The 18023-nt window shown below is 40.5% G+C and overlaps 1 protein-coding gene across 1 annotated transcript in view; it reads left to right on the top strand.

The window, feature by feature from the left end:
• Positions 1-18023, top strand: part of SH3RF1 (SH3 domain containing ring finger 1) — a 178297-nt gene that overhangs the window by 142799 nt on the left and 17475 nt on the right. The window contains exons 6-10 of the mRNA XM_011967797.1: positions 1268-1378; positions 8844-9010; positions 10187-10357; positions 13373-13632; positions 14513-14874. Coding sequence (XP_011823187.1) covers positions 1268-1378; positions 8844-9010; positions 10187-10357; positions 13373-13632; positions 14513-14874 — 1071 coding nt within the window. The remainder of the gene's footprint in view (positions 1-1267; positions 1379-8843; positions 9011-10186; positions 10358-13372; positions 13633-14512; positions 14875-18023) is intronic.

The raw sequence follows: 18023 nt of genomic DNA, 5'->3' as shown, positions 1-18023 counted from the left end.
CCTGCTCAACATAGTGAGACCCTGTCTATACAAAAAATAAGGAGAAGAAGAAAAGAAGGAAACTGAGGGTTTGGGGAGAAAGTCTTATTAGTGCCACCTCCTGGATCTACTTAGTTTCAAACTTTAGGTTCAATCAATATATAGACTAATAGACACAGATGAATTTTAAAAGATTGCAGAGTCATGTATAGCATAGATTTATTTGTGAAAATAAATTACATGCCGTGATACTGATTATCCCTGGCTTTGTAGGGCCTACCCCCATGGGAAACTGAAAGTTCCCATTAGGTCCTTTGGGAACTAATCTCAGAGCTTTTGTTTGTCCTGATGGTCTTTTTCTTAATGTATGGGAACTGAGAAAACTGTGTTTGGGATTACATTTTTATTATAAAACCTAGCATTTTGGGTGGGTTATTGTTTCCTTAGGGAAGGAAGTACCAGCCAATCACATTGCCTCTATTCACACTGGAGGGAAAAAGCACTCCTATTTGTGCGGGAACCCATCCCCCTACTTCTGTAGCTTCTAGAAACACCACTGCATTCTGCAGTTGGACCTGCTATGCAACCTGAGTGAAATTGATCGAGTGACTTAACACAGGCAATGAAATGACCTAAATAACTCAATTTCTTTCTAGTAAATTAATCTTGGGTTGTATCATGGATAAGACACCTTTGAAAACAACTAATTTGGCTTGACATTGTTCCTTTAAAGATTTTATAAGTGATTACCCGCTCTAAGCATGTCTAGGCAGCTGCATTTTAATTATGCATCCTCACCAAAAGGTAGAAGTCATGAAAAGTGATCCTGAAAATAGCAAAATACCTGAAGAATTGCACGTAGATTTAACGTATTGATAGACAGGTGAGTGTTCAGCCACTCCTCACTTTAACAGGCTCTTCAGGGAAATTGTTAGGAGGCTGGCTGAGCATCAGGCTGACCATTGGAAGGCCAGTTTGATTCATGGTGGCATAAAAACTGAGGCAATGTGTTATCGTGAAAGCCAACGGCAGTTGAATTCTGTAGGTAAGACACTGTTGTGACCAGTATTTATCACATCACTCCCCAGCATCTAGTGAAATGCCTGGTTCAGATTAGGTAACTGGTAAATTTGGGTTGAGCAAACTAAAAGGGATTCTACCTTCCCCATATAACAGAAAGTACAGATTTTTTTTTTTTAACTGTGACTTGCCTTTCTAAGGTTTAGCCAGTATATTCTGTTGTATCAAACATAGTCTTCTTTTTAATAAACTTTTCTTTTCTCGGCAGGTTCATATAAGTACCACCGGGTTAATTGTGACCCCACCCCCAAGCAGCCCAGTGACAACTGGCCCCTCGTTTACTTTCCCATCAGATGTTCCCTACCAAGCTGCCCTTGGAGTGAGTATAGTTTCTCCCATTTTTGTTTCTCTTTTAGGTATTTAGTGATGTTAATCTGGCACACTCCACCTCCTAACACCTGCAGTGTATGTTCCTACTTGTTAGGTGAGGTGGGTCTCTATCTTTCATCTATTATCTCTGTTAATCTTAACAAAACATTAGAAAGTCCCTTGCCTGCATCCTGCAAAATTTTTAACAAGGAGGATCAGTAGCCTGAACCTGTTAGAAGAACCCAAAAATATATCTAATTTTCATTAAAGTTCAACCTGATTTTCTAAAGCTTAACCTTAATTTCTTTTGAGTTTCTAGATCCTGCTTATTTCTTATAAAGACATATTTATGGAAATACTAAGGAAACAGGTCCTGAAGGTGAATGGTTTATTTTGAGTCACATGACAGATCGATACCAAATCTCTACATTAAGGATTCATTCTTTAATTTCTTGTCTTGTAGCCACATTGTCTGTAGCTGTGGCTACCTAAAGGCACCTGCAGTCTTGGAAGCCTCCCTTAGATTACGTTGATTTCCCTTCTGAAAAGATAACCTCCTACAGGTAGAGTCTAAACGGCTAATTGCTTAAAAACATCCAAATGGGAAAATAATAGGGAGAATTAGGGTAGCCAGGACATACAGATACAAAGAAGAGGGTCACTCTGGAAAGAAAATTAAAAGGAAAACAAGAGGCAAATGCAGCCTTCAGTAGTAGAGAAAGACTGTTGTTTAAGACCTTGTTTCCTAAAATTGTTAAGCAAGGAACTAGCAGTCGTGAGACATCTCTCATCTAAGCCACAACTTTGGCTTATATTTTCTATTTGCTCCAGTGTTGAGTTGAATTATGATAGGAAAGGTCATTAAATTAGATTGCCCTAGTACGTAGACCATTGCATCACCCTGCCTGCCGACAGTCATAAGTTGTGCTGTTGCAGAGAACACCATCGGTGTGTCCCAATGATGGGGGTACAGGCCTGCGGTGAAACAGCCAGGGTTTGAAGCCCAGCTCCGCCATTTATTTGTTACATGACCATGAAAAAGGTGCTCTGCCTCTTTAAGCCTCAGTATCCCTAGCTGTAAAATAAGTATCTACTTCACAGAGTTAGATCATCGAAAGGGATGACCATTACTGATCTCCTTTTTGGCCTCTGTTGAGGGCTGTGGCAAGTTGGGCCTGGTTCACTTTGTTACAATTTTCTTTGCTGTCTGTACCAGGAATAGGGAGGCTTCTAGGCAGCCGGTTTGTTTTTAGGTTGTGGATTTTATACATGTTGTAAAGATTTTATTTCCCTCTGCTAGAGTGCTTACAGCCAGATTTGTAGCGCCTCCAGCAAGGACTCCACAACATAATTAGTCAAAATGTTGGCTCCGGCTAGTTTTATTGTTCTCATTTTCCATTTGCTTTTTTTTTCCTATTTCTTATTTATTTTGTCTTGATACATCTATAAATAATTGAAAACTGATTTAGAAACAAGGTGGGATATAAATAAATGTAGAGTTATTACCTAACTTGACTTAGGCTTTTGAAAACTTTTTGGATTTAAGCATGTTCTTGTATTTAAATGGAAGTTAATAATGTTGTAGCTAGAGGTTAAAGGTGTTTTTTGTTTGTTTCTTTATTTTTGTTTTTAATGTTTCCTGAACAATTATAACTTTCTTGATAGTACAACTGCTTGGCAAAGGAGAAGATGCCTGGATTCATCTGGGGAGAAGATGAATTTCAGTTAACTTTTAGTGAAATGTGGTTTCCCTGAGATTCTATTAGCCCTGAATATTTGACCAGAGCCAAGTTTCTTAACCATCATGACCTCTCATCTCCAGGGTAGACTCTCTCCTCTCCTTTCCACTCACGGTCCATGTACACAATGAGTTGATGTTTTCATTTCCAGATGACTGCCTTGCATGGTAAAATTCTAACTTGATTTCTTAAGGGGGAAAAAAAAAAAGACTTACTTTTCAGATAATAGAAAATTTAGTTATAGGTTAAGCGTCTCAAATCTGAAATCCAAAATGCTCCAAAATCTGAAACATTTTGAGCCGAACATGCAGCTCAAAGGAAGGGTTCATTGGAGCATTTCGGATTTCAGATTTTTGGATTTGGGATGCTTAACTGGTGAAGTAAATACTTTAAAATCTAAAAAAATTCAAAATCCAAATCACTTCTGGTCACAAGCATTTACATAAGGGATATTCAGCCTGGAGTGAGAAAAGACATAAGGCTGGCTGAATTTCAGCCCTTGTGGGCTGAAAATTATACAACGTAGTAAATGGCCAGTTGCTCTTAGCTGGAGACTCACTCTGGGGCAAATCAATCAGACAGGTCACAAGAGAGCATGGATGTACAAAAATTAATTTACATTGAACCATTTTATTTTAGGATTATATAAGAAAACCTTCATGTTAAGCAAGAGGAAGGTTGATTAAACAGTATGTCTACTGTGCCAATTTCATTTAATGAAAAACTAATTATAAACAAACCTGTCTGTCATCCCAGGAGATGGCTAGATCTCAGAGTCCCTGGAAGGTTGGCAGAAATGTTTCAGATTTAATATGTCAGGTTTAAGTGGAAAATCTCAGTAGCATGCGCCCTCTCCATCTTATATTAATTGTGTCAAGCATTCTATTTAAAATTTGAAATGGTTCCGAAGACTGTGAGTACTATTACAGCAATGGCACACAGCTTGGTGGAAAAGAAGGCAGGCTTTTCTTGGTGTAGATTTACAGGTAATAAATGCCACAGTAGAATAAAAAATGAAAATTATTTCTAATGCTTTTTTTCATGAATTGAAATTTTTAAATCTTTTATGAAGAATAAAGTTATAAACATTGTCCCATACATTTCACACATGTAACAGTTAAAATTTTAAATATCCAACATTATGAGCAATACTAGTATTACGTGTATCTGATTCAGACATCAAACTATTAATAGTAGTTATTTTTTAAAAATCTCTTTGTAGGGGAGGAGGTTGAAGATCTTAGTCTCGTGTCTTCTGCATAATGGCAGAAGGACTTTTAAAACAAGTGTTGAATAATCCCCGATCCTCTAGACCAGCCAAGAGGTGTTTAGCTGCAGGGTATTATAAGGTAGTCAGGTTGATAAAGGTAAATGCCACTCATGGCCAATTTATAAACAGATTGCACTCCAGATTTTAAAATTTTAGTCTGGGTGTGAAGGCCCATGCCTATAATCCCAGCACTTTGGGAGCCTGAGGCAGGAGGATCACTTTAGGGCAGGAATTCAAGACCAGCATGGGCAACATAGACCCTGCCTCTACAAAACAAAATTTTTTTTAACTAACTGGGCATGGTGGTGCATGCCTGTAGGCCCAGCTACTCAGGAGGCTGAGGCAGGAGGATTGCTTGAGCCCAGGAGGTCGAGGCTGCAGTGAACCACGATTGTGCCACTGCAAACCATGATTGTGCCACTGCACTCCAGCCAGGACTAGATGCTGTTCCTAAAAAAAAAAAAAAAAAAAATGAAAATAATAACAAATAATAAACAATTTATACACATACACATTTGTATGTGTGTATTTAAACAAAGTTGAATGATGTCAGATTCTCAGAATAGCCAATATGTAGCCATGGTGGAGGCTAAGCAGAATGCATTGGTGGTGGTGGATTCAGGGAATTGGAAGAAGTGGATGAGGCTGCCAACCCTGGTAGTTTGAAAGTTAGAAGTAGAGTCTTTGGAATTGGAAGGAGCTCTAAAAATCAGGATGAAGAGTAGGATATGGTCAGAACTTTGATAGCAGCAACAGGAAAGGATTCTAGCATCGAAGGAACTGAGACCTCTTATTCCATGTCATATTGTTCTAAGAAGGGGATAGAAGCACGTAATGTATTTTCATTCATGAAATGCTCATTGAGGATCTGTTATCTTCTAGCTGCAAAGCTAGGTGCCACCAATACAAAGACGGGTGAGACAGTCCCTGACTTCACAATCTCATTAATCATAACAGTAGCTTCTATTTATTGAGCTTCTGCTGTGCTCCAGGGCACTGGGAAAGACAGTTTACATAAACTATTTCTGATTATTAACTCCATGTCTCAGGTTGGTGTAGTGAAACATAGAGACTTTACGGAATTTACAGTCACCTAACTGGTATAGATACCTCTCTTGTTTCTTGTAGATCAAATGTGAAACAATAAATTTTTAATTTATGCATATAGACGGTAACGCTGCTGTACTTGGTAACACCGTTTAACCAATTTCAACAGGCATCTTCACATGGTAGCTTGAACCATTCCCTCATCAACCAGTATTCATGCATCTGAGTTTAGTACACACAAGGACTATTTAGACATGTTGATATGTAGGGTTGAAATGAGCTGAATAGAAATCAAACATTTAGAAAGAAATAATGATAGATTGGAGAATATTAATGATATTTGCCCACGGGACACAGAGAGGCTCGATCTATCTTGCCAGTCACTTTTCTACCCTGGGAGGTATGTGAGGGAGATGCACACATAAGGGACAATTAGAAAGGAAATGAACCCTTTATTTTCAATTGAACTGGTGTCCAAAGCTCCAATGCAAAGCACTTTACTGGTAAGCTGGCCTGTAGCCCTTGGCCCAAGCTTGAGACGTACTGGACCATTTCCCCACTCTTTAGCCAGATCCTAAGATCTAATCACTACCTGGGCGGGTTGCATGAAAGGGCAAGCAGAGGGGAGAGTGCCAGAAGGGAGAGGGTTCACACCCATATACTTGAACTTTTCACTCACAGTGTTACTAGCAGTGTGGCCTGCCAGTGTTCTGAAATGCTGCCCACTCAGAGAGAAGACACTTCTTCTCTGGGTGCTCACTCTAGCAAAGGAAGGCAGTCGAGGACTGCCCCAAGAGGCTGAGCCAGCATTGGAATCTATGTTTTTTTGACCCCAAAGGCCATGCTCCTTCAGTGATGTCGCTTCTTTCAAGATTACTGGGTCAGGAGAAAAGAACCCAGACATGGCAAAATATGACCATTTCTCATTAGCACACCATTCTTAAGTCCTAGTTTTAGTGAGCAGAATATTGTTAACAAAATGTGAATTTTGCATCATTTTCTAGAAGGTTCATAGCTGTTTTTTATACTTGGCCTCTGGTGCCTGGGCTGGCCTGGACTACGAAATAATAAGCAGGACTCCAGGTCACCTCCGGGTGAATGAAAGGCTACGTATGGTTTTACTCTGTGGAAATTTCAGGTCTTGCAGGACAGCAAACCGCCTGAAGCACATTACACAGTGGATTACCTTTTGAACTTCCACATCACCAGATTATTTTGGTTTAGGTTGTTTATAAAGCAACCCACAAAATTTCCTAGTCTGTCACAGCTCTGGAGTCACCAGAACCCTATCATTTTACCAACCCCACAGGGGCAAGCAACATCTAGGAATCTGATTTTAATCAGAGTTTCTTGATCTTCATCTGTGTGCTCACATACACACAAATTTACACATGCAAACATGCATGCACTGGGAAAAGATCTGCCCAATTTTATTAAACCATTTATGTTTCAACCACAGAAAGTGAGAGAGAACTCTTTTCTCTCAGGCAGAACCTTTGGGATCCTTCAGGATATCCTCTTTGATGCCATATCTTAATGTCTAACTCTCACTCTTTGCAAAAGTAATGTGTGTGAAACATTTGCTTAGTGTATTTCATGACAAGAAGTGATTTTACATTTTATTACAAAATTTTATTTATATTACAAAAGATGACATGTTTTTATCAGGTGCATAGGTGATTTTTGTCTTTTTCTTTTTAGGTCAAATTAGTACAGCCTCTGTGTTAATAAAGTTAAGCTGTAATAGACAATTTTAATTTCTGTTTGAGCACATGCCGTTAGTTTTCTGCCTTTCCACAGCCACACTGTTTTGAGATTGAGCTTAGAAAGATTTAAATGGAAATCAGTGAAGTGGTAATTTTACAGTTTCTCTGTATATTACTCTATATACAGGGTAGACTGATTATCTCACCTGTCAAACTGCTGATACATTATTATCCATGAACTGTCCGGGTCACATGTGCTGTGACCAGGATTCTCTTCATCTCTGCTTTGTCACAGGATAAATGCTTGCCCTTCTCCTGGTTAAAGGTTTTGGAGGCTTTAAGCCTCAGTACCTGCAAATTCCGGAGCTATTACAAATCTTAATGCCGCCATATTTTGAATTGAGAATGTGAGTCACATTTTCATGACGTTCCAACTTTTTAAACTAACCTCTGCCTTCTCCTGGTTTGCACTTTGTAAGTGGCTCTGCACCTCATTTGTTTCTGCACTAAATGTTTTGCAACCACTTTAGCTGCAGTGTGGGAAAAATCTTTGTTGAAAGTCGCTTTAGCAAAAAATTAAACATAATGTGTGGAATAGTTGTAACATATGTCTAGAAATTTGAAATTTTTTTCCACTCAGTTCATTATGTTTCTGAAACTATGTATATGTATATTAACAGCCAGATGTATTATAGTGAATCGTGATGAAATTAAAATTTTTATTCCAAAAAACAGAAATAAGATGACTGGTATAAGCTATATTTAGAAATCATTGGATCTTTATTTTGTTAATATGCTGATGTATAGAAGCCATTTACACTTAACTAGGTAAATTCTTTAGTCTTCTTAGTTCTCCTTTGATTTAGTTTTTACATCTAGTGGTTCAAACGTTTGGAGAGGACGAGGTAGGGGTTCAGGCAGTCTTTGTGTGCCTGTTTTCCCAGGAGTTTCAGTATACAGACCCTAAAGAATTATCTGGGTTTATAGATCAGAAGGTAACAATTGCTCCATTGATTTTCAAAAGGCATGGAATCCTGTAGGCAGAACCCCATTAGGCTGTGCCCATAAAGGAACCAGCAGCTTTTCACTGGTGTACTTGTTGAAGGTTACCAGCCTTGATAGTACCAAATTTCAAAAGCTGGCAAAGTTAAGAAAAGAATAAGCAAAAGTAGCAACAATGGTCCAGTGACTGCGGCTTACTATTGTTTGGGCTTTTTGTAGACCAAGCATCAAAGGAAATTTTCTTCTGAAGGAATGATTTGAGATATAGTGCAGCTGAATTGTGTGTTGTGTTTGAGTTTCAGATTACAGAAACAATCACAAATTAATTCCTAGCAAGCAGCGTGACATTATAGCTACCCCCCTCGAAAGGCATTTGGATCCTTGTCCAAGTTCATACTTTAAAATGCTATTAATCTTAAAATTACATGCAATTGTTTCATTTGGTTTTTCTTTCCCTCCTCCCAAGGGTGATTACTTACCTGTTTGCTGAAAAGGTTGCTATGGCTTTAAGATTTTAAAGGAGAACAAGAGGTGAATTTGTAGAGGCAGGCTTTCATAGCAGTTAGCCTGATGATTCTGCCCTGTGTGGATTCCATTAAAGTCTTGTTCTATGGATTTATGATTCTTTTTCTCTCCCATCTTCCATAGAAAGATGTAAATCAGTATTTTGTTCCCTTTTTTCCCTTTCTCTTTATGTTTTTCCTATACCAGACTTTGAATCCTCCTCTTCCACCACCCCCTCTCCTGGCTGCCACTGTCCTTGCCTCCACACCACCAGGCGCCGCCGCTGCTGCTGCTGCTGCTGGAATGGGACCAAGGCCCATGGCAGGATCCACTGACCAGATTGCACACTTACGGCCTCAGACTCGCCCCAGTGTGTAAGTGAGGGTGTCGTCTATTACTGCTTATGTGTTCATTTAAAACTAAGTCCAAACCTCAGAGGTCAAGAAGCACCTTTCTGACAGTGAGCTGATGACAGCGTTATGGCTCACCAAGCGGTCTGTGTCCTGCAGACTTCTACCTGGTCATGCATGTGACTAGGGAACTGCTGAGAGAAAATGAGTCTGATACATGAGCTTGCCAGGTAGCTGTCCCACTAGTGAAGAAGGCCTTTCATAGTTTAGGGAAACACACTGTTTGCTTCTTTATAATATTATATGTATATGAAACTGCCTCTTTTGTACAACTCCTGTTTGAACTTTTTATCTTTATTTTCATTTCTTGCATAAGAATACTAATAACAGAAAGGTATTCTGCACAAATCATATCTAGGTCTAGTTGGAGTATGAATGTAAAAAGTTTAAGGCCTCAGCAATGAGTATCTAGAAAAGTTTATCCTGTTAAGAGTTTATTTAGGGCAGAATACAGCCAGGTCTTTGTGGATCCTGCATTGTGTAATTTTATACACCAACAGTTTAGAGCACTGGTAAGAACTGTAGGTTAATGTTACCTGCATGGTTACCATGTGTTGGTGGGCACAGTCACCTTGCGTCTTGGGGTTGTCTTGTACGTTTTCTGATCTGGACTTTGTTTTCCCTTGATTTTTTCAAATTTAGTCTTTTTCCCTAGAACTGAGCATACAAAAGCAGGTATAGCTCAAGCCTCTAGGTTCAGCTTGTGTGTAGAAGCCAGCATGTTGTGCTCCCAGTGGGGTTTCATACCGTATGTTCTCATTTGGGCTACTTCTCAAGCCTAACAAGTGCCATTTGAAGAGCACAGTTTCCCCTGTGGGTGCATAATCTCTGGTAGCAAGTTAGGCACTCTTGGAAACTGCATTAATTCTTTCACACTATGCAAATACTATTTGGCGGGATAGTCACTTCCACACTGGGAGGAACAGGTGCTTAATCAGAAAGGCCTCTGCCTGCTTTTAAAATGTAGACAGCAAAACGTTTTTCAATGGAGAATTGTCAATGCTACTTATAGATTAAAGGATTATACTTTCAGTTTACATTTGTACAAAATGTTCAACACTTTGTACCAAGGAAGAGTTTTGAGCGTCTTGGGATTTGTCTGTTACTCAGCCTGAAATCAAATATTATTTTCTATTCTAGGTATGTTGCTATATATCCATACACTCCTCGGAAAGAGGATGAACTAGAGCTGAGAAAAGGGGAGATGTTTTTAGTGTTTGAGCGCTGCCAGGATGGCTGGTTCAAAGGGACATCCATGCATACCAGCAAGATAGGGGTTTTCCCTGGCAATTATGTGGCACCAGTCACAAGGTATGGTTTTGAAATTGTTTACTATGTTCTAAACAGAGAAGCTTTGTTCTTTTCCATGATTTTCAGCCTATCCAGATTCCTTTCCCATTACAATTGCCTGTTACATAGCCAAAGTTTTAAAAATCCATGTCTACATCTGCTAAAATCCCTTCTAACTCTAAAATTTTTAGCTTGCTTTTCACATGCATATATGTGAAATTACAGGTTTCTACCAGTAAATGTACCGGGTTTTCAGTTATTTGCTTTAATGTGAAAAGGTTCAACAGCACCATTTTCAGTATTTTTCTACTAGAAAAGGCGTAGTGTTGATACAAAGAAAAGCTATAGTGTTAATACTTAGGTGTTTATATAATGCGTACTGTATGCCAGGCAGGCAGCTTTATAAACGCGTTACGCTGATTCACCTTAATTCTTCGCTGCTGTTACATTGAGGCACAGAGATATCATACAGCTTGTCTGGGATCACATGGTGAAGAAGTGCTCAAACCTGAACCCTGGTGCTCTAGATTTCTATCTGTTTCATTAACTTGGTAATTACCTCTGAATTGTGACAATGAATTCTATCATATAGTCAGAAGTATAGCATAGACCCTTCTCAACTGAGGGCAGTTTTGCTCCCCAGGGAACATTTGACCATATCCAGAAATATTTTTGATTGTCATAACTGGAGGTTGGGGGTGCTACTGGCTTTAGTGGATAGAGGCTAAGAGTGAAACGTCCTATACATAGGACAGCCTCCCACAAAAAATAATCATAATCTGGCCTAAAATGTCACTGAGGTTGAGAAACCCTGTTACAGAGTAACAGAAGCTTTAGATATGCAAAAATTTATACATTTTATGTAAAGATAGTTCAACTTTTGGTCACTCAGGGAAGAAGCCTTGGAAATAGAATTAAATGATCTGTAATGAAATCAACACTGGGGGAGCCCTAGTTTTTGACCACCGGACATTTAATATACAGTCCAGGTTTAACTGCATTAAATCATTCCTCAAACCCCCTGATTTTAAACAAACAGCTTAATGAACTGACATGTTTGTCAGCTGTTGGCCTTGATTTATAGGTTGGCCAGCAGCCTAATCAAATGAAAATCACTATTGTTGCAGATGGTGACAGAATGTTAACTTTAATTTGACTTGCAAATTTTTAATCAATATAAACATTGTTTTATGTGTATGTTAAAATCTACATTCAGAATCCATCCCATCCAGAAAATGGCAGCTAGAACCTCCCTGGTGCAAAATAATGATAATAATAGATAAGAGAAATGCGGCAAATAACAAAAAAAATAAAGTGAATGAAGGAAAACATTTTTATAAAATACTTTTTATTAAAAATTTTTGTCAAAAACCAGTTATTAGAAGTCTCTCTGCTTGTATAGCCGAGTGCAGTGGCTCACACCTGTAATCCCAGCACTTCTGGAGGCCAAGGTAGGCGGATCATTGAGGTAAGGAGTTGATCACTTGAGGCCTGACCAACAAGGTGAAACCCCATCTCTACTAAAAAAAAAAAAAAAAAAATACAAATATTAGCGGGGATTGGTGGCCTGTGCCTATAGACCCAGCTACTTTGGAGGTTGAGGCAGAAGAATCACTTGAACCTGGGAGGCAGAGGCTGCAGTGAACCGAGATCACGCCACTCAGTCCAGCCTGGGCGGCAGAGCAAGACTCCATCTCAAGGGGAAAAAAAAAAAATGTCTCTCTGCTTGTTTAACTCTAGAGGAACATGTGCTTACAGTAAATTCTGTCATTCACGGTAAATAATAAGGATGTTCAAGTTAAGGAAGTGTTTTCTTAGTAGAAAGTTACTATATACAGAATTGTTATCATTTAAATGAATTTGGAATATGAAAAAAATACATTACACAAAACTACACTGAGCTTAATTACATTCAGTGAGTAAATAGATGTTTAAAGTTGGCTATAACCCTGTACATGTGCAAATACAGGATGAATACAGAAGAGTTATGTCGCACTGGCCCTGCCTTCAAGGAACTTACCAAGTCAGCAGTATTTGATAAAGAATTTATTAAAAAATAAATACACCGGCCGGGTGCATTGGCTTACACCTGTAATCCCAGCACTTTGGGAGGGTGAGGTGGGCGGATCACCTGAGGTCTGGAATTCGAGACCAGCCTGGTCAACATAGTGAAACCCCACCTCTACTAAGAACAGAAGAAAGTAGCAGGGCATGGTGGCGCGTGCCTGTACTCCTAGCTACTTGGGGGGCTTAGACAGGAGAATCACTTGAACCTGGGAGACAGAGGGGTAAGCCAAGATTGCGCCACTCCACTCCAGCCTGGGCAACAGAGTGAGACTCTGTCTCAAAAAATAGTAATAATAATAACATACCACATTTTGTAATCAAGGACCAAAGCATAAACAATTGTGGAGTTTAGAAACAGGATGAAAGAAGAAATCCACGTGAAACAATAGAATCGTAAGATCTTAAACCTGAATCTGAGGCAAGGCTTCTTGAACTGACAGCGTTCGTGCTGGGTCTTGAAACATAAATGAGATTACGATATGTCAAGAGAAGACGGAAAGGACATTCCACTAGTGCGTGTATATGTGTGCATGCATGTACACGGGCACATGTGTGATGTGGAGCTGGAGGCAAGTAGGAAGCCAGGAGACAGGAGCAAAGATGTGGAAATGGGGATATTGTCAGGGAATGATCCTAGCTTGCTCTGTAGATGAAGTGGGAGAATCCAGGGCCTTGAAAGTCAGCAGAGATATTTGGTCTTGTTATGGAAAGCTGAACGCAGTAACTGTATATTCTTGAGCAGAGTATGACGTGTGGTTTCTGGTGATTCAGAATATATTTCAAGACCTTTCTCTGTCTCAGAGCCATCGTTACTTTGAATTTTCTATTCTTAAACTTTATACAAATAATTCATTCATTTTTTAAAATGTTCTGTGTTTAAAGCTCTGAGTCATTTTTCTTGCGTTTAATTGTTCTTTCCCTCATTTTGCTGATGGATCGGACTTTCCATTTATGTTTCTGTTTTGGCAGGGCGGTGACAAATGCTTCCCAAGCTAAAGTCCCTATGTCTACAGCTGGCCAGACTAGTCGGGGGGTGACCATGGTCAGTCCTTCCACGGCAGGAGGGCCTTCCCAGAAGCTCCAGGGAAATGGTGTGGCTGGGAGTCCCAGTGTTGTCCCCACGGCTGTGGTATCGGCAGCTCACATCCAGACAAGTCCTCAGGCCAAGGTCTTGTTGCACATGACTGGGCAAATGACAGTCAACCAGGCCCGCAATGCTGTGAGGACAGGTAAGGAGGAACCCAGGACAGAACATACCAGGATAAAAGGCTTACCTGCCTAATAGTAGATCTTTTATAACAGATGTTGAGAAATGTAGATGTAATTAAAATAATGAACAACATTAGGCACAGTCTACTCAGTGGAACCTTGTATCTATTTATTTGGGCTAAGCGTGTCCTGCATATTACTTCAAACCTGATGGGTAAATCTAAAATCTGAAAGAAATTAGGCTGATCCTAAGAATGTCAATAGTACTTGAAATTTTGACCTCTATAGTTGAAATCTTATGACTTCAAATCTCACTACTACCATTCATGTGACATTGTGTGATACTCTGCTAACGGGTGTGCTGATTGTTTCTGATTAACTTAAGCACAAGTCTACTTTGAACCCTATGGGATCTTAAGCAGCTTTCGTAGTTCTGTAGCACTGAAAACCTTCCCAAGAGTCTCAGGTAACTAATGGGATGAGGGGTAAACTAAGGGTTTACGAGCTCTATCAGAAAAACATAAAGAAGGAAAATGATTAATAAGAAAAGGGAATGAATAATAGGAAAAGAACTAGAGGGAGACATGGCTTGACACTGTAGAATGCCATCAAAAACTGGCTCAGTGTGGCTAACACTGTGGAGGGGCTGTCTCCTAAGTAAAAGAACTGAGCTTCCAGGCACTCAGTAGACTCAAGGACTGACCTGGAAGGACAATAGATAGTGTCTAGGAATCCAGCTAAGATTAAGTGCTTTTAGGCTACCATCCATCCCATCTTTATTGTAATAAATATAGTAGCAGCCTTTTATCATGGTCTGATGCAGTGAAATGACTCATGTTTTGGTGAGCAGCATCTATTAGATAGTTGAATTTTGCTCTGTTCCCTCTTTCCATCTACTAGTTGCAGCGCACAACCAGGAGCGCCCCACGGCAGCAGTGACACCCATCCAGGTACAGAATGCCACCGGCCTCGGCCCTGCATCTGTGGGCCTGCCCCATCACTCGCTGGCCTCCCCACAACCTGCGCCTCCGATGCCAAGCTCAGCCACGCACACTGCTGCCATCAGTATCAGTCGAGCCAGTGCCCCTCTGGCCTGTGCAGCAGCTGCTCCGCTGACCTCCCAGAGCATCACCAGTGCTTCTCTGGAGGCTGAGCCCAGTGGCCGGATAGTGACTGTTCTCCCTGGACTCCCCACGTCTCCTGACAGTGCTTCATCAGCTTGTGGGAACAGTTCAGCAACCAAACCAGACAAGGATAGCAAAGTAAGACCTTACTTACTTACTGTTTCTCTGCTTTACTTACTTCCCAGTTTTTCTCCTTATGTTGTGTCTGTCATTTTTAGCTAATGAGAAGAGTCATTGTTCAACAAACCCTCAGGTGCTCCCCACGTGTGAGTCACTATGCCAGGTGCTAGGAGTAGAGTGGGGAAGAAACGCAGGCACCACCCCATCCTCTTATCTGGAGCTCATGTTTCTCTGTGTTTAAACACCCACTAGTTGCCACGCCCTGTGCTGCAGGTTAGAAGGACCACAGTGAATGACACTTAGTCACTCCTCCATGTGCAGCTTAGTCTTGTGGAGGAATTTCCTTTTCCCTTTAGTTACTCATTCTTTCATCATTTTGCCGTCCTCAGGTCTTCCTGCTCAGTGAGTCTTGCTTGGTAAGAGTTCTGGTAAAAATATATATATGTGAGGGGGATGAAACTGTTGATCAAAAGTGTTATTTATGGATTTATTTTATCTATAGCAGTGGTCCCCAACCTTTTGGGCACCATGGACCAGTTTTGTTGAAGACTGTTTTTCCATGGACCCAGGGGTGGTGGCGGGGAAATGGTTTCAGAGTGATTCAAGCTCATTACATTAAGTGTGCACTTTATTTCTATTATTATTATACTGTACTATATAATGAAATACAACTCACCATAATGTAGAATTAGTGGGAGTCCTGAGTTTGTTTTCTTGCAACTACGTGGTCCCACCTGGGCGTGATGGTAGACGGTGACAGATCGTCAGGCATTAGATTCTCATAAGGAGTGTGCAGGCTACATCCCTCGCATGCGCAGTTCACAACAGGGTTCATGCTCCTGTGAGAATCTAATGCCCCTGCTGATCTGACAGGAGGCGGAGCTCAGGCAGTAATGCGAGTGATGGGGAGCAGCTGTAAATACAGATGAAGCCTCACTCGCTCGCCTGCCGCTCACCCCTTGCCGTGCAGCCTGGTCCCTAACAGGCCACAGGCTAGTACTGGTCCATGGCCCAGTACATCTGACCTTAAGCAGCATGGTTCCTTGAGAGGTAAGACTTGAAATATAAGGAAATATTATTTTCTAAATCCATAGGTTGTTGTTTTTTTTTTTTTTAATGTCTCATTTGGGGCTGAATTTTAAAGAAAATATAGATGAAAAGTTATATTGGAAAGAATAACCTACGGTTGGGTTTAGAGACAGGTGATTGGAGGTAAGAGAAATTGAGAGTGGTTAAATGTAAAAAGAAAAAGAAGAGATGGTAACAGATCTGGATAATTTTATTGTCATCATTACTTTTTCCTCAATATTTTACACATTTCCCCGAAGCTCTATACCAGTTCTGGGAAGTTTGAGGGAGGGTGATCATAGACTTTTGGCCACCTGGTTAAGTGGTAATGTATGTCATTCTATTTAAATGGTTAAGGGAGCCTGTAAATAGTGGTTTATAAGGAAATAAACTTTATGGTGTACTAAAAAGTTAATATTTAATTGTTGGGTTAACATGAGAGTTTTTGAAAAAGATTGGTATCTGTTCAGTGTTTATAATTAACTACATTAAACTTGCACTCAAGCCAATATGTTCAACTTTGTTAATATACTTATAAATAATTATTTTTACGGTTTAGATTTTAAGGCTTGGGGACAATGTGTCTCAGAGCCCGTGCCACTGATAAGAACAGGGACTCTTCAGCTGGGCCCTTCCAATGTAGAATTCACTTAACCTCTGAGGCTTTAAAGGTCCTTGTGATAGACAGAATAGTGACTCCCCAAGGATGTCCACCTCCTGATCCCTGGAACCTTTAAAGATGTTTCATTACATGGCCACAAGGACCTTGCAGGTGTTATTAAATTAAGAGCCCTTTGACAAGGGGGTTATCCTGAATTATCCAGGTGGGCCTAATGTAAACACAAGGATGTTCTTAAAAGGGAGGCAGGAAGCTCGGGGCCAGAGAAGGAGACGTGATGGTGAAGCAGAGGTAGGAATGATAGGAAAATGAGGCCACAGGCCAAGGAATACAGGAAGCCTCTAGAATCTGGAAAAAACAAGGGAACAGATTCTTCCCCAGCGGCTTCCAAAAGGAACCAGCCCTGCCAACACCTTGATTTTAGGACCGGATTTTTACCACAAAGTTTGAGTTAACCTGTTACAGCACCATCTAGTACAGGTCCTTACTGGTCATCCTGTGGAGCACCCTTCCCTGACAAACGGCCATGGCTTCTGCCTGGGTGCGTGCCCTATTGACCAAGCAGTGCCCTAGCCCAAGACTGCCCTGTGCCATCTTCAGTCAGCTGTAACTCAACTCAACCTTCCAACCATTGTTCTTTATTTTGAGGGCCCACATAGAAAATGCAGATCTCCTTTCTACATGGTGCCCTGAGGTATTTGCAGGTTTGTCCCCTTGTGTCTTTTCTCTAATGCTATACTCTTGAAGTTTTATTTACCTAGTCCTCATATCACAGATTTCAAGTTTTCCCTTATGAACTCTCCTACCTCATTTAATGTTCCAAATCCACTAAAGAGACTTCTGGTTGATATAAATTTAGGAATTCCATGATTCTTGTCACTTAATCATGAATCTTCATGACTAGAGTGTCTTTATATACATTTCTCCATCATATCTACAAGGATGTCCTGGGAGAAGTCACCAGATGCCACATTGATTTTACATCATCCTTTTTACATCATCCTCCCATCCACAGAGTTCTCCCCATTGCCCCATCATTTCTGCAGTGACTTATTGTTAGCGGGTATCTCCTGGAAGAGTTTTATTTCCCTTTCTAAATGTTCATAAATCTTTTGTTTAATACTCTTTTAGAATTTCCCAGATGGTCTGCAAAGTGCTTTATTGTCATGTGTTTGAAAATTGGGGCCGGGCGTGGTGGCTCACACCTGTAATCCCAGCCCTTTGGGAAGCCAAGGTCAGAAGTTTGAGACCAGCCTGGCCAACACAGTGAAACCCTGTCTCTACTAAAAATACAAAAATTAGCTGGGCATGGTGGCACATGCCTGTAATCCCAGCTACTCAGGAGGCTGAGGCTGGAGAAGCGCTTGAACCAGGGAGTCAGAGGTTGCAGTGAGCCAAGATCACACCACTGCACTCCAGCCTGGGCGACAGAGTGAGACTCTGTCTCAGGGGGAAAAAAAAGAAAATTGGGACTTGCACG

This window comes from Mandrillus leucophaeus, unplaced genomic scaffold (assembly GCF_000951045.1).
Source record: "Mandrillus leucophaeus isolate KB7577 unplaced genomic scaffold, Mleu.le_1.0 Scaffold81, whole genome shotgun sequence".
NCBI lineage: Eukaryota > Metazoa > Chordata > Mammalia > Primates > Cercopithecidae > Mandrillus > Mandrillus leucophaeus.
The sequence above is the reverse complement of the archived record's forward strand: the minus strand, read 5'-3'. Positions and strand labels throughout refer to the sequence as shown.